The following is a 15,370-nucleotide window of genomic DNA, read 5'->3' on the forward strand; positions in this document are numbered from 1 at the left end:
TCAAATTAAAACAAGTTAAAATCTATCTGTTATTTAACATAGGAAAATAATTAATGTGGAGCCTCAATTCAAAAAAATAAAACGTTTATATGAACAGTTGAAATGAAAACAAAGAAATGTGAACAAAATATTAAGTTGCTACAAAAAACAAGAAAAACAAAATTTAATAACATTGATATGATTTGACAGAGAAAACATTATATGAAATCTGTTTTATAGAAACGTAATATTCGGAGATAGGGTAGCAAAACTGAAAAGAATAATACTCAGCAATATATGATGGTAATGGAATGATCAACATTTTTTGATCATTTTTGATCTTCTTTTCAGATCAGTTAAACGTTTGCGACTTTTCAAAAAGAATAACCCATATCCTGCTCACATTAGTTAATAAACTTGTTTGATAAATTTGTTTTCCAATATGTAAAAATAAAAAAATTCGTATAATGATCCTAATTTCCAAATGACCTCTGTTAAATGCTGTTTCAGATAGCAATGAAATACGTTTTGAACATTTTTTGCACTTCCATCTTCTTCTGTGTCCAACTTTCTCAACCTTCATGATTGTTCTGCAATTTGCACATAATTTAGGATGAAACACATGCAAAACCTCCATTAACCAATTCCATGTTACGTCGTTATCCCTTGAAATATTCAAAATAAAAAATATTTCATCTTTTGTATCATTAATTTTTCTCATCTCGTTTCAAAACTGTTTTTTTTTGATATATTTTCAAAAGAGAATTTTTTATATTTATGTTATTAAATATTGAATTTCGAACTTCATGTGCACAAATTTGATCACACCCATTAATTTAAATGTTTCTATTTGAATTTTTATTCACAAAACACATTTTTGAATTTCATATTTTCGACCCTGGATGTATTATATTTATATTTATAAACAGTTAAGTGTTTGAATTTTTGTATTTTTTGAACTTTTCAATGAATACGTTAAGTTATCATATGCCAAAATATGATTGAAATCTCAGCGAAACTCGATAGAAAGAGAAAACTTTGAATTTTGGCAAATATGCAATGACAGTTAGATTGCACAAACGGGAGTAACCGGCTGGTTATCCAAATAATTATTTCAGTTTTCACTCTATTCGTTCGATTTTTTTGAGTTTTACCATAATTTCTTTTGGAATCAATGTTCACGGCAGGGATTCTGCAATGATGTACACAGCAGCTGTAGCAGGCTGGATTCCTCATTCGCCTGTTCAACAACGATACGCAAAAAACGCTGTGACTTTCACAGTTGTCTCAACAAGGCTGGGAGAAATGAAGTCGGACTCAACAGACATTGTTGATGTTTCCTTTATAAGACCAGATGTTTATCATTACATCGTTTTCAACAACGAAAACAACGAGGAAGTTAATTTCAGAAGAGCTGTGCATCAAATAAGAAAAGAATTCAAATCAAGAATCAATGTTGAATGCGCAATTTCAAAGGATGCAAAATCAACAAAACAAACACTGAAGGATCATTAACAAAGAAAATGATAGAACAGTTGTGCACAAAACAATCTTTGTGAAAAGGAAATTGAAGTGGACAGTTGGAAAAAAGCTTATCACAATTAAAAATACTCCTGAATATGAAGAACGAGTTGTGAAACACTGCAATCAACATATTTGGTGGATAATACGGTCAAGCCTAGTTTTTTTGTCCAATGTGCAAAAATACTGTTTCACTTATAACTTGACAAAATTCTTTCAGATTTTTAAATAAATAGGATTCTCATATCTATTAACATGTATCATTGACGTCACAACACAATGTTTTGTATCTTCAAACGTATTTCAAATAATGATCCCATTTTTTTCATATTTTTTTGTTCACAAAAAGTTGATCAAAAGAGAATAATTTTTCTGACAAAATGCCTGAAGTTTGATATTTTTCCCAAAATGTTAATAAAGAACACCCAATTAATGTTTCAGTTTTTTTGGAAGAGTTGAGAAAATGAAAAATACAGCGTTGATAAACATAAATGTGAACAAAAAATGAAAACGATTTTCGATAATAAGTAAAAGATGAATTCAATTCACACTTTTTTCCAGTCAAAGAACAAATGGGAAGTCACATAGGAAATATCAGACAATACTGAGGTGTTAATTATTTAAAACAAAAAATCATTCTCAAGATATTATCCAGATAAATGTGAAATCAATGATAATTGTTTCGAATACCAATGTTCGAGAAGAAAAATAGAAAAATGGATTTTTGAATTGTGAAAATCCTAATCAATATTCGTTTCCCAATCTTTATTAATATATGGGTGATTATTTTTGTAATCATAACTTTTTTCGGGGTGTTGAATATTTAGAATATACATTGTTATTTGCCGAATAATTTTCTTTTAAATATTAAATGTTATTCAATCGTTTTAAAAGTTAATGGTTGATGAAAAATAGAGACAGAGATGTTTTGTATTGGAGTTGTCACTTTTCTGTGTTCATTAACAAAGATTTAAAACTATGTTGATAAACAGAAATTTTTGTTCAAACAAATATGATTTCAAAAATAATCACCCATATCCACAAATCGAAATTCAAGAAGGAAAAAACAAGATTTTTTAAAAAAATCACACAAATATACACAAAAAATAGAAAATAGCTTTTTTTATATCAAGAAATTCTTTTTGAAAATCTTTTAATAAACGAAAAAGGAAATTAAAATTAGATTTCTTTTTTGTTGGTTGTATTAATGAGTCGAATCCTTTTTAACAAACGAAAAAGTTAATGATATCAATAATCCATTATGATTCAAAAGCCATGAGCTTATGGAAAAAACAAAAACTCAGAAATGTTGTTATTTCGATGTTTTGATTTTTGGAAAGTTGAAATGAGTATTGAATAAAAATTTTCAGTTTTAAACTTCAAAAGAAAATTTTTCTTAAGGAACTTTTTTAAAAAATTTAGACACATATATGGGTAATTATTTTTGTGATGGGGGGAAATATGGACTTTCAAGCTTTTTATGCATGAAGCATGAAAAAATTGTTTCACTAATAACATTTTTAAACTTAATTTAATTTCAAAAACAATTTGATTTTCAAATTTGTTAACAGGCATTGTAGAAATCAAAACATTAAGTTTTCCAGCATTTCACTAATGTCAAAAAATGGACCCATTTTTTTCAAAGTTTTTGATTACAAAAAGTTCATCTAAGGTGCATTATTTTTCTATGAATACACCTGAAGTCAAATATTATGTCCCAAATCATATATTTTTCACGGTGTGTATATAAACGCGTTGTTCTTATTCTTTGAATGGTAATATCTTGATCATAAGCTCTCTGCATTGCAATAATTGCAAAACCAAATGTTATAGATAAAAAAAACGAATATTGAATGATCTTTTAATGATGTTTCTATATTATATAAATTTTTTTCTTTTGGTCTGGCAAAGTTCAATCCGATTCTTCCATCCAAATAGTCTTGTATTCTTGCTAAATAAGTTTGAGCTGCTTCAGCCACATTATTATTCTTCTTCAGTTTCTGTGATAAATCGATTCTGGCTTGCTTCATGTTTGCGTTTCCCTTTTCGCACTTGACATTACGATTATTCAAATACGATGAAGCAGCCAATCGATTCAATCGTACGACACAATTATATGGGTAAAATAATTCACAGCAGGTGGTCTTTTTTATTTCGAGAACAAAAAAGTCAAATGAAAGTTTAATTGATTCCTCCTTCCTAATTGGCTCATTTAATTTGATGTTATGATACATTGCAGGACTTGTTTAAGTCATATCATAGTAATCATCGGATTCAATTGCTTCATCTTGGAATCCAAGCCTATTACCTATTATTACAGCCTTCTCAGTCTCTTTCACATATTCCCACTGGGATTTTGAAATGAAGGCCCAATTCACTACAAAAGCTGTCGCCTCCAGCACCTGCTTCCTTTTTTCCTGGTTTTCCCAGCTTTCAGGAAAGCTGAGCAAATAAAGCCTGACCTGAAAGAATGAAAGCCGAATAGGTTATCTGGATAACCTGCTGGTTTTGTTCGTTTTTGAATTCAGACTTTCATTGCCTCTTTTCGCAGTTCCCATAATCGCTCCCATCCCAAATCACCTTGTACCCATTTGTCAAACTGTGTTAGAGATAGTTCATTTTCTTGAGCTGAAAATTATTCACTCCACCAAACTAAATTCAAACTGCTTATCAAAAGAAAGCCCCTTTCTTATGTGATGTTGTGATCGTCCATGTGGGTTATTCTTTTTGAAAAGTCGCAAATGTTAAATATCTGGATTAAATAAAAAAGGAACTTATTTGATCATTTCAGAAAATAAATCCAATGAATTTCTTTATTATGCAGTTAATTTCCCAATAAATATGTTAGAATATTCTTTTGTGCAAATTCATAAAGCAAGAAGAATTTATTGCTAAAGAAGACCAAAATAGATTCAATTTATTTGACCCAGATATTAATCATTTGCGACTTTTCAAAAAGAATAACTCTTGTGTTTGTGTTTTCCACAAACTTAATTTAAGTGACCTTCAGAAAAGAAGAATTTTCTGCAAAAAATATTCTCATGGCGTTTTGAAGTCTGAGAAGAGAGCAAACATAAACTCAAGACATAGTTGAAAGTGCCAAAAAAAAAAAAAAAAAAAAAAAAAAAAAAAAAAAAAAAAAAAACTTTTTTCGAATTTTCCACTAATCAGTCAGTGTTTCATCTCATAAACAACTCAAAATCTGCGACAATCAATTGCTGCTTTTGTCATTTATTTTCTTCATCATCTTTATTTTGATGCGTCTTCTTTTTATATCTCTTTCTCTCTTTCTCTTTCTCTCTCTCTCTTTCTCTCTCTCTCTTTCTCTCTCTCTCTCTCTCTCTCTCTATCTCTATCTCTATCTCTATCTCTATATCTATCTCTATCTCTATCTATCTCTATCTCTATCTCTCTCTCTCTCTCCTTTCTCTTTCTCTTTCTCTTTCTCTCTGTTATTTATTATTTATTTTATTAATTATTTTTTTAACTAATATTTATTTATTTATTTTATTTTCTCTTTCTCTTCAAATTCACAAAAATTTCCACTCGTCCATTACACGATTGTTATTCTTACGCACTTTTTCATCATTGATCACTTTTGTTCTCAACCAAGATTATTTTTATATTGCACACGTTATACGATTTTGAATTGAATATAACTTGTTTCTTGTTCAAATTCCAAGATGTTGAACGAAACTGTTAATATTCTTTGGGTAGCTACAAAAAAATATTGTCTTTATCATAATTAAAAAATGAATGAAACGTATGATGGCTGATAACGATTCTGCTTTGTTAATTGGTTCATTCTGAATAAAAAAATGAACAAAGATATCAACATCCGGATTTATTAATATTCTGATTTAAAAAAAATTTATTTGTTCTGAAGAGAACAAAACATGGAGTTGATTATGAGATAAATATTTGAGATTATAAAATGATTTGAATCTTTGCGTTTTGAAAGTATAATGTTGTCATTCATGACTTGCAGTTCACTATCCAATGCAAATTCTTTTTCTTTCGTTGAATTAACTTCTCTTCCTTTGCAATAATATCATTGCTTCAATAATCTTTTCTTTTTTGAATAAAACGAAACTTTCTTCACTTGTTGAAGATTTTGATCGAAAAGGAGTGAATTTTTTTTTCCAATAAGAATTCTTTGAATGAATTCGAGTGAATAGAGAGTCATTCAGATTGTTTGTACCTCGACAGAATCAAACTTTGAATTTTAAAAATTTCAGACTTTTCCTGTATCTGTGAGAGAACATGGTCTTCTCCACTGAGAGCGCAGGGCTTGTGGCTGATGAGGAGTTAGAGAGTACCTGAAAAGGTCAGGGGTTCATGGTCTATTGAGACATACATGTCCAAAAAGCTCCAAATGAACCAGTCACTGACCCTTCAATGCTCGATAGTGAGAGAAATACCAGTAATCTGGAACCGATTCACAGAGAGTGGTCTCAATGGAAAAACTGCAATCATTGAAAAATTGAATCCCAAATATTCACAACATTAAAAATTCAAATTAATTAAAATTTTCAATTCAATTTGTAATATCATTTTCAAAATTTTTGAATTTTTATTTTTTTATTTTTTAAAAAAAAATTAAAAATAAAACGGTTTTGAAAATTCAACCGAATCCCATTTGACGTATTTTTAAAATTTCAATCTTCAAATTTCAAAAAATATAGATAAAGGTTTTTTTAATCTCACCCTTTGTTTCAAATTTCTGTTTGTCAAATGAATTCATCGAAATTATGAACTTTCGAGTGTTAAAACCAAATTTTTTTGGGTTAGCTCGAATCGAAATATATTTTTCAATAATGTTTATGAATGCAATGATGCAACATCAAGATCCAAGAATTAGAGATGATTATCATCTTGAAATCTGGATTGAGGATATAAAATTGGAAATCGTCGAAATCGAGTTGGAAATGCAGCGGGCGCAAAGGATCCATGATGAACAAAAGCGCGAAAGGAAAATGCAATATCTGCAAAAGATTCTGGATGACGAGTTCCAAGCACTCGCTAATGTTATGAGAAATAGAGAAATCCATCCTTAACTTTTCAATTTTTTTCCAATACTTGTATCACATCATCCAATTTGAATTTATAGTGCTTGATATTTTCATTTCTTTTTTTTTGTTTTTTGAAATTGAATATTTTCTAAATTTCAAAAATTCAAAAATTAAAAAATAAAAATTATTAAATACTTGAATTTCTCTCATTTTAATTAATCCAGAAATTTAATAAATGAAAATATTATGAAATATTTGTCATTTTATTTTTCAAAATCTGAACTGACCAGTGAATTAATAGTCTGGTTTTATTAAAAATTCCCCAACTAACTTTCATTGTTTTTTGCAAACTTGTGTCGTGAACATCTTCTTGAATGTTCAATTTCAAATCGGAATTTGTTTTTGTCCCACACAAGAACAGTCCGAAGGCATTCAACAGGACTATGCCAAAAATTTCATCGGTTATTCCAAAGTGTTTGTCTTTATTTATTCTTTGTTTTCGTTCAAATTAATGATTTTCATTGAATTTTCAAACTAAACTATTCAGAAATTTTCTCATTTTTTATCTGTTTTTTGTTGATTTTTTCTCTCCTTGGAATGGCTATGATAAATTCTAATTCTTTTGGGCTGATTGGCTTTTGATTTCTCAGATGTGAACAAAACCATGACGTTTTTATCCAAAACAAATCGTACTTTGTCTCCTTCTGCTTCATCGGCAAAAGTTGAAAATTAATGGTTCACACCACCAAAGAAAAGTTTGTGAATAAAAATTGCTACAACAAATATAGAAAAGAATAGAAAACCAGAAAAGTTCAATTGATTGTTCCTCTAGCCACGGAACTTTTGGATAGTGCTAAAGTGGTTAACAATTATGAAAAAGAAATTGTTGACGATGAAAAAGTTGTAGAGTATGTTCTTTGAAAAAGCAGAACAGAAATGTTAACCAGATGGTTCCAATGAAGATTACTCATTAATGAAAAGAAGAGATATCTGGGTGGAAGGAAAAAATGACTATCAGAAAAATGAGCTCGCTAACACCTTCAACTTCGTCGAGCTGCATTGCATCATAGCCGGTTACTTAAATTCATCGAATCTTAAAGTTTCGTGGGTCAAGAGAGAATATGAAATCTTCATGAAAACTAAATTGGTTGGAAAAAAGATTTGCATATTAAATTTGTAATTTTTATTCGAAAAATTTTTTGCAAATCGTTTATTTGTTAATTCTAATTGTTTGATAAGGTGCCTTTTGATGGACAGACACATTTTCATTAATAAAATGATTAACAAAAATCGAAACTTTAATTGCACCAATGTTATTTACAACTTGATTAATAAAATAATTGAATAATTTTTTGTTAAAAATGTCAGACTTCCTTATAACTTTTTTGAAACAACAAAAAATCAAATAAAATTGTTTGATAATGTTTTCTTTAAGTTGATTTAATATTTTTAAATTAAATGGGCAAAAAAAATTAAGTTAAATGTTTTTTTAAAAAGAAAACTTAATTTGTTTTGAATGAATATCTTATTTTGTTCGCATTGCGATTTGATAAATATATTTTTAAATTCATATTTATTAATTCCATTTAATTTGGTATAAAATAGTTTGCAAATTAAAAATTCCAAAAATATTATGCCCCATAACCCCTTCACATCAAATTTGAATACAGATCAAAATACCATAAATAAATATTATCATTAATCTTCAAATTTTTGAAAAAATAAAACATTTAACTACGTTTAGATAAACGAAAGGGTCACTCTTTAAATAAAATTTCTTTTCAAATTATTTCTTGCATTTTCTTTTATTTTCTTTCACCGAAACATTAATTATCCAATAAGCTGTGCTTTCTTCGAAACAGAATATCTCAAAAAAACACCAACGAATAAATGCTCGCTCAGGCAAAAAAAAAAAAAAAAATTATCCTAATTTCTTCATTCTTTTATTTCAGATTATCTTGAAGACATTAACAGTTTTTTTCAAGAAGAAGAAAAAAAAAAAAAAGATGAAGAATAAAAGAAAGAAGAAGATGAAGGAAAAGGAGGAGGAGGAAGAGAAAGAAGAAGAGAAAGAAGAAGAGAAAGAAGAAGAGAAAGAAGAAGAGAAAGAAGAAGAGAAAGAAGAAGAGAAAGAAGAAGAGAAAGAAGAAGAGAAAGAAGAAGAAGAAGAAGATGATGATGATGATGATGATGATGATGAAGTGAAAATGGAGCAGTGATCGCAGAAATACCCGAGCAACACATGCGGCTCAATCAAAAGAGCAAACACAAGGGGAATGTGCTCATGGGAGGAAAGAAGACAGTTTGCAGTTGGAATGGCCAAGTCCACTTTCTGAGTGGACGATGAGGAGGAGCAAGTGGAAAAGAGAGTGTGCAGCACTTCCTTTCGAGAAAAGGTGGAGGTCGATGTTGATTTGTGTGGTGACGAAGACAAGAGAAGCAAAAACGTCTTCGTTCGTATTGGATGCAGAAGTGTTCGATGAGCCGAAGAGATAAAAGATTATGGAAAAGGATGATGCGAATAATCATGATAATGACTATATTGGGCACACAATGCTCACGGAAGGGGAGTAGAACAAATAAAAAACAAGCAAGATTGCAGAGAGAATTCATTCTGTTTTCGTGTCTGGCAGAGGAAGCTGAATCAATTCAACATAAAATCTGCTCCAAGTTCTGTGTAAATTGTGTTCTTTGTAAAATACATCGCTTGTTAAAAAAGAAGATGTGACGGCAGTGCGCTCAGCGAAGATGAAGCTGAAGATGAAGATACAGATGAAGGTGGAGAAGACAAAGGAATCTTGAGTATTCGATGGCTCACAAAGAAACAAGAAAATATCTTTTCATGTTGGAGCACAGAAAAATCTGGGGATCTGCATCTTTCTGTTGGAGATGATCATCATTGCTTTTCTTCAAATAATCCATTTCCAAATCCAATGAATCATTTTCGCAATGAAACAACTTTGCTGCAATTTTCATCCTTTCTGCTTATTTTTGAACATGCCCTTTTGAAAAGATTTGAATGTTCTTTTGTTCAGTCAATTCATTTTGTTTTTCAGAAATTCATTTCTTTGAATCTTTGGCAATCCTATGAGTCATTTTGAAACAGATGCTAACATTAGCGATTCATGAAAAATGATAAGAAGGTTAGTAACCACGTGTCCACTTTTTCATTCATGTTCTTCTTCCCAAAAAAGCCTTAAAACACTTTCTCTTCAAGAATTGATATTTCCTCTTTTCGAATTCTCTTCAGCAAGATTTCCATTCCAATTACAAAATAAAATTTGTTTCAAAGCCTCGAAACAATGTCTTCAGGAAAGAAGAGCTCCTCGCTTCATTTTGGAAAAAAAAATTCGCATTCAAACAATTTTTTGTTGGTTCGATCAAATCGAATCAAAAGATTCACTTTTCTTGCATTAAACAGCCAATCCAAGGCATTTCGTTGTGCTCTCTTTTGCATTCCATTTTGTTGGGCAAAAGCACTTGCGTCGAAACTCCTATCTGTTTTATTTTTTCTTTATTTTCAACGATGTTTGTATTTTTCTTTTGTATTCTTGCTTGCCAAGCTTTACCCTTCCTTTTGAATATTCTTTGCAACAAACAGAATGAGTTTGCTTGATGATGATGAATCTGATACAAGAATCCTGGTAGTGGCTCAAACCGAGAAGTTTTCAAGTTTGCTCATATATTTGGATTGAATAATGAAGAATGGATTTTAATATTTGAATACCTTTTGCAGAATTATTCCACGAGCTGGAAATTTGCAATGATGATGGACAAAAACAGAAAATTGAAGAAATGAAAAAAAAAAATGATTTGTGAAGTGGAAAAAGAAGAATTTTGATTTATTTTGGAGGAAGAACTGTTCAATAAAATTGACAAAATGACTGGAGAAAAGAAATTGGCTTTGGAGAATACTATTCTGTTACTGAAGCATATTGGATATTACAAAGCATTGAAATGCTTTTTTTGTTATTCTTATGATTATTCATTATTAGACAAAAGAATAAGAGAGATGATAATTGATGAAAATGAGAAGAAAGAAGAAGAATAGAACAAAATATTTCTAATTGACCTTTGCGAATGTTATCTTTTGTTCAATCATAGGATTTCATCGGAATTGCTTTCAATCGTTTTGCCATGCCTTCTGAAAGTTGCACCGGATAAAGATGAGAGCGAAGAAACGCAAAAGGAAGTGGAAATGGCTTTTCTGGCGCTGAGCAACATTAACGAATATGCTGTTTGAGCACTTCTGTCACATATTTGAAGCTATTTATTTTTCTTTTTTTGCTTTTAAACAGATAATCGATAAAAATATGTATTTTAGTGAGATGAAAGAGATCATCCAACATCATCAAGAGCATAACAATCTGACGCGGCTTGCCTATCATTCTGCGTGGGAGTTTATAATAAAAAGATTTTGCCTAGACGAAAGCTTGGAAGATGTTATTTCGAACGAGCTGCATTTTGCGAAGGAGGCAATAAAGGAGTTAGAAGAACTGATGAATTGCGTGGATTGGAAGAGAACAGAAGAGGAAAGAGAAAAAGAATCGCAAGAAGAGCTTATTTTGAAGAGATGGCTCCAAACATTAGTGATTTATTTTAGCTGTTGTCGATTGAAGAACGAAGAAAATGCAGGGCTAATCAATAGCATTGTTCAGGTATATCAAACAGCAAAAGGGAATAATGAGGAAATTGGCAGTCGATGCATTTATTCATTGAGCATGGCAGCGAAAAATAGAGCCATGAAGAATGAAGACTTGCTGGAGAGCGGAGCTGTTGATATCATTTTGGAAGAGATTCAGCAACCAACGTTGAATGACAAAATGGTGTGCGAATTCTTGGATTTTTTTGAAACAATCTCATGGCGGCTGAACAAAAAAACTGATGATGAAATAGAAGAAGAGGAGTTTGACGAGGGGGATGAAGAGAGAGATGAAGAGAAAGAAGAAGAGGAAGAAGCGAAAAGAAAGGAGTTAAAAAGGAAGATGTTTGAAAAGTTGGAAGAAGAAGGATACGAAGATATTGTTACAAGCTTTAATGAAACTTTTGGATTTTTTTAAAGGAAATTTTGACCATTTATTATCGTTGAACACTTCTGATTATTTTGTGAAACATTTGAAGAAATGGATTTCATTTAACTTTGAAACAAAATAAAGGTATTTTTTTTGAAATTTAATTATTTTTCTTCTCACTTCTTTGAAAAGCAGCAAATCCAGAAAAAAGAAAAACATAAAGACAGTCAGCTTGCTTGTCTTTACTTCATCAAAATGAAATGGCATTAAAAACGTTTTCAAACAGCCACAGATTGCTTCTTGTTTTTTATTTTGTGAAATGACACAAAAAGAAAAATAAAATTTATGAGTTACAAAATTCAACACATTTCATTTTTTCAAGCATTTACGAAATAATCTGTAACATCTAACGATAAATGATGATTTCTTTTATTGAAAAAATCAATTTCTTCATGAAAGTTAATTATGATGCTTTCTAATCCTTCCTCTTCCATCCATTCAAATGTTTTCCTTTTTGTCGTTTTCCTTTTCGCTTCTTCCATTTCATCGTCCCCCTTTCCTTTCAGCCTCCGTGAAATAGATTCAAAAAATTCCAAGAATTCGCCCGCCATTTCGTCATCCATTGTCGATCGCTGAATCTCCTCCAAAAAAGAATCAAAAACTCCAAGGCTCAGCAAGTAATCAATCCTCACAAATCTTTTTTTCGCTGAGTGTTCAAGTGACAAAATGCACAAGAAACTTATGTTTTTATTTTTATCCCTTGATGCTCGAAAAACACTCATAATGCTACCAATAAGCCCAACATATTCTTCATTTTGCACAAAGCATACTCTCAAGAAATGCTCCAATGTTAGCAACCATCTCAATAAAACATATTCTTCTTCCCTTTCTCTCTCTCTTTTATCTCCTTCTTTCCTCTTCCAATCCACACATCTTGCCAGCTCATCCAGTTCTCTTGCTGCCTCTCTCATAAAATGCAGTTCATCCGAAACAACTTCTCCCAATTCGAAGTCAAAATAATATCTATTGTTCAAATACTTCCAAGCCGATTGATAGCCAAGTCTGGTCAGATTATGATGTTCCTGATGATATTTGATGATTTCTATTGTATCATTCAAATGCGATGCTTGAGGCCGGGCCTAATGAAAATAAAGAAATGCATCAATAAATAACTCAAAATAATTCAACAAATCGTGCTAAAAATTAATACCACGTCCCACTGTTCAACTGCGCTCAAAGCCAACAAAGCCATTTCCACTTCTTTTTGAATTTCTTTGTTTTCCTCTTTTTCTGATGCAGCATTCACGAGATAAGGCTCGCAGACATGTAAAAAGTATCCATCAACTGAGCTACCAAGCATTAAATAGCTTTTGCAAAGATCAGTGAAATCCTTTTCGTTCAGAGAATCTTTCCTGTATACTTTGGAAATATCTTTCCAATAAAATTCATCAGAAATCATCTCTTCAAAGAGATAGCACAACGAACAATCTACAAAGCTAGAAATCCACATGCGCTTCAACGCATTGCAACGTCCCATGTGTTTCAGCAAGAAGAATGCATTTTGCAAAGATATTTTCTTTTCTTTAATCATTTCGTAAATTTTGTCGAACAGTTTTTTTGTGAAAACTGATTTAGATTCTTTAACATTCATCTCTTCCATCACTCCATTTATTTCAATGATTTTCTGTTTTTGCCCATCTTCATTGCAATCTTCCAGTTTATTAAACAATTCTGAATGAATTTTTTAGAAAAAAAACACCAAATTTCACAATTAGAGAATAAATAAAGAAAATGAGCAAACTTAAAAACTTGCGCGCAATTGGAAATTCTGAAATTCTATCTTCGGTCAATTTAGCAGAACCCAGTTTCATTCAAATTGCCAAAACGTCATGTTCGGTTTGCAAGGAAAAGTGCTTCAAAAATCATAAAAAAGGAATAAGCGCAAACGATGAACTTGCATCGAAAAACGAAGCGGAAGCAGTGCCAACTTTATGTGCTTTTCGAGAAGAACTGGAAATAAGCTGGCCCATCGATCAATTTACCTTAATAAAAGTCATTTTGGCTTTTTTCATTAAGATTTCTTGATTGATAAATGTTTGAAAAGATGCTCAAAAGTTTGTTTCTTGTTCCTTTTCATAAAAAGAAAATTATTATCTTGTTTGTATTGGTGAAAGGGAAAAACAAATATAATTTTAGCTGAGAGCTGGAAGAAATCATAACTTGTCAAAAAAGTGAAAAGGCGTGGCAAATGAGGCGTACAGCAAAACAGAGAATTTTCTTCCTTGCTGTTGAATCACAAATGATCCTGTGAAATGCATTTGAAACAACTGAAATGTTTTCTCAGAAAAGTCTGAAATCGCTTCGAAAACATCAAAATATGATTGTCCATGAAGATAAAAAGAAAGAAACAGACAATGAAAGTGCAATGCAACATCAAAAATGCAATTGCTGAAAAGTTAAAGATGCAAATAGCAAAATGAAATTTATGTCATTCTTTTTCTTCTGTTCTCGCCTTCAAGGTAATCCTTTTGCATCATATCGAAATGAATACCCAGAGTTGGTTATTTGATGCATGCCTCTCTTTCTTCTTTCTTCTCATTCTTCTTCTTTTTCATAGATGACATTATATTCTTCACACAATTCAACAAAAGATGCCAACTTGTCGGACATTCTACTTGTTGCTTGAAGATGATCTTCCTGTCTTGCAGCACCTCCTTCTGTGAACGTGTTTTCAATCGTTCGCTGACTGGCTTTTCGTGAGCATCCATCATAAGAAGAAATATTTCACAAATTTCCGCATGCAGGAAACTTGACTAAAAATATTGAGATGATCTCAAAGAAAATTAACTTGTTTCTTCTTCCCCTCTGTTTTGTGTGTAGCTTTTCCATTTCAATGCATGATTGAGTGATTTAAGATGAAGTGAAAGTGGAAGAAGAAGAAGAAGAAGAAGAAGAAGAAGAAGAAGAAGAAGAAGAAGAAGAAGAAGAAGAAGAAGAAGAAGAAGAAGAAGAAGAAGAAGAAGAAGAAGAATCTGAATGAGAAATGAAATAAAATGAATTTGATGATGCTCATAAAACATTGTATAACTTCAAAGGCGAACAAGACCCATATGAATAAAATGCAGGCATAATGAACAGATTCGAATTTCATAACAGCCAACAGCAGCAATAGACAGCAGTTTCATCGTGTGTTGCAACATGAGAATATGATGGCCGTCAAAACAACAAATTCTCAAATAGGAAAAAGGCGTTCTTTTCATCACCCAAATTTAAAAAAAAACTCGTCAATGAAGAGATTGGAGGAGGAGGAGGAGAAGAAACCATATAATCCACAAAAATGCTGCTTGAAATGGATTGTTCCAGAAAAAGATGCACAACATGAAAAAAAAAGCTGTTCATTGGAATGGAAATAAAAAGATATAAAATAAAAATAATTGGTTTTTAGTTGACAATTAAAATTCCTCAAAAGAACACATACACCCTCCCTATCGCAAATGCAGAGGATTGTCCAATCACTGATGCTGTCAATCTCCTTTTCCATTGTTTCCCAGTGCTCATTTCTTCATCATCCTTTATTCCCACACAAATATTCTGCTTTTGGTGTTATCATCAACTTTTTTTTCATAAAAAAATATCTCTCTTCATTTTTTCTTTCCAAGAGCTGTCCAATTGTTGGCATTCTTCTTTTCTTTCTCATCCAAATGCTTTGAAATTAAATTTATTTTTCAGCACCTCTCCAAACTGAATACAAAAAAAAAAATTGTATTTCCCATCTGCTGATTGTATCTCGGAATCCAGTTCTCTTCTGATGTTCTCCTCAGAAAAACAAAGGAATGGCCATTTAGA

At 31.1% G+C, this 15,370-nt stretch overlaps 3 protein-coding genes across 3 annotated transcripts; 2 read left to right on the forward strand and 1 right to left on the reverse strand.

Moving 5' to 3' along the window:
• Window positions 1-8,518: 8,518 nt before the first annotated feature.
• On the forward strand, window positions 8,519-8,731 carry MONOS_3754 (uncharacterized protein; the record flags this gene model as incomplete). The annotated part of the gene is made up of 1 exon (XM_067873774.1): window positions 8,519-8,731. One exon carries the CDS (start codon window positions 8,519-8,521, stop codon window positions 8,729-8,731), a length of 213 nt encoding a protein of 70 aa, XP_067719630.1.
• A 2,094-nt stretch (window positions 8,732-10,825) lies between these two features.
• MONOS_3755 (uncharacterized protein) lies at window positions 10,826-11,679 on the forward strand (the record flags this gene model as incomplete). Its single annotated transcript, XM_067873775.1, has 1 exon — window positions 10,826-11,679. One exon carries the CDS (start codon window positions 10,826-10,828, stop codon window positions 11,570-11,572), a length of 747 nt encoding a protein of 248 aa, XP_067719631.1. The 3' UTR covers window positions 11,573-11,679.
• Window positions 11,680-11,748: 69 nt separating this feature from the next.
• On the reverse strand, window positions 11,749-13,029 carry MONOS_18693 (uncharacterized protein). The gene is made up of 2 exons (XM_067871736.1): window positions 12,735-13,029; window positions 11,749-12,663 (listed from the first exon to the last, which is right to left on the reverse strand). The coding sequence occupies exons 1-2, from the start codon at window positions 12,981-12,983 to the stop codon at window positions 11,902-11,904; spliced, it is 1,011 nt and encodes a 336-aa protein (XP_067719632.1). The 5' UTR covers window positions 12,984-13,029; the 3' UTR covers window positions 11,749-11,901.
• Between the last annotated feature and the right edge of the window lie 2,341 nt (window positions 13,030-15,370).

The sequence above is a fragment of the Monocercomonoides exilis genome, assembly GCF_001643675.1.
Source record: "Monocercomonoides exilis strain PA203 chromosome Unknown scaffold60-472593, whole genome shotgun sequence".
Taxonomy (NCBI): Eukaryota; Preaxostyla; order Oxymonadida; family Polymastigidae; genus Monocercomonoides; species Monocercomonoides exilis.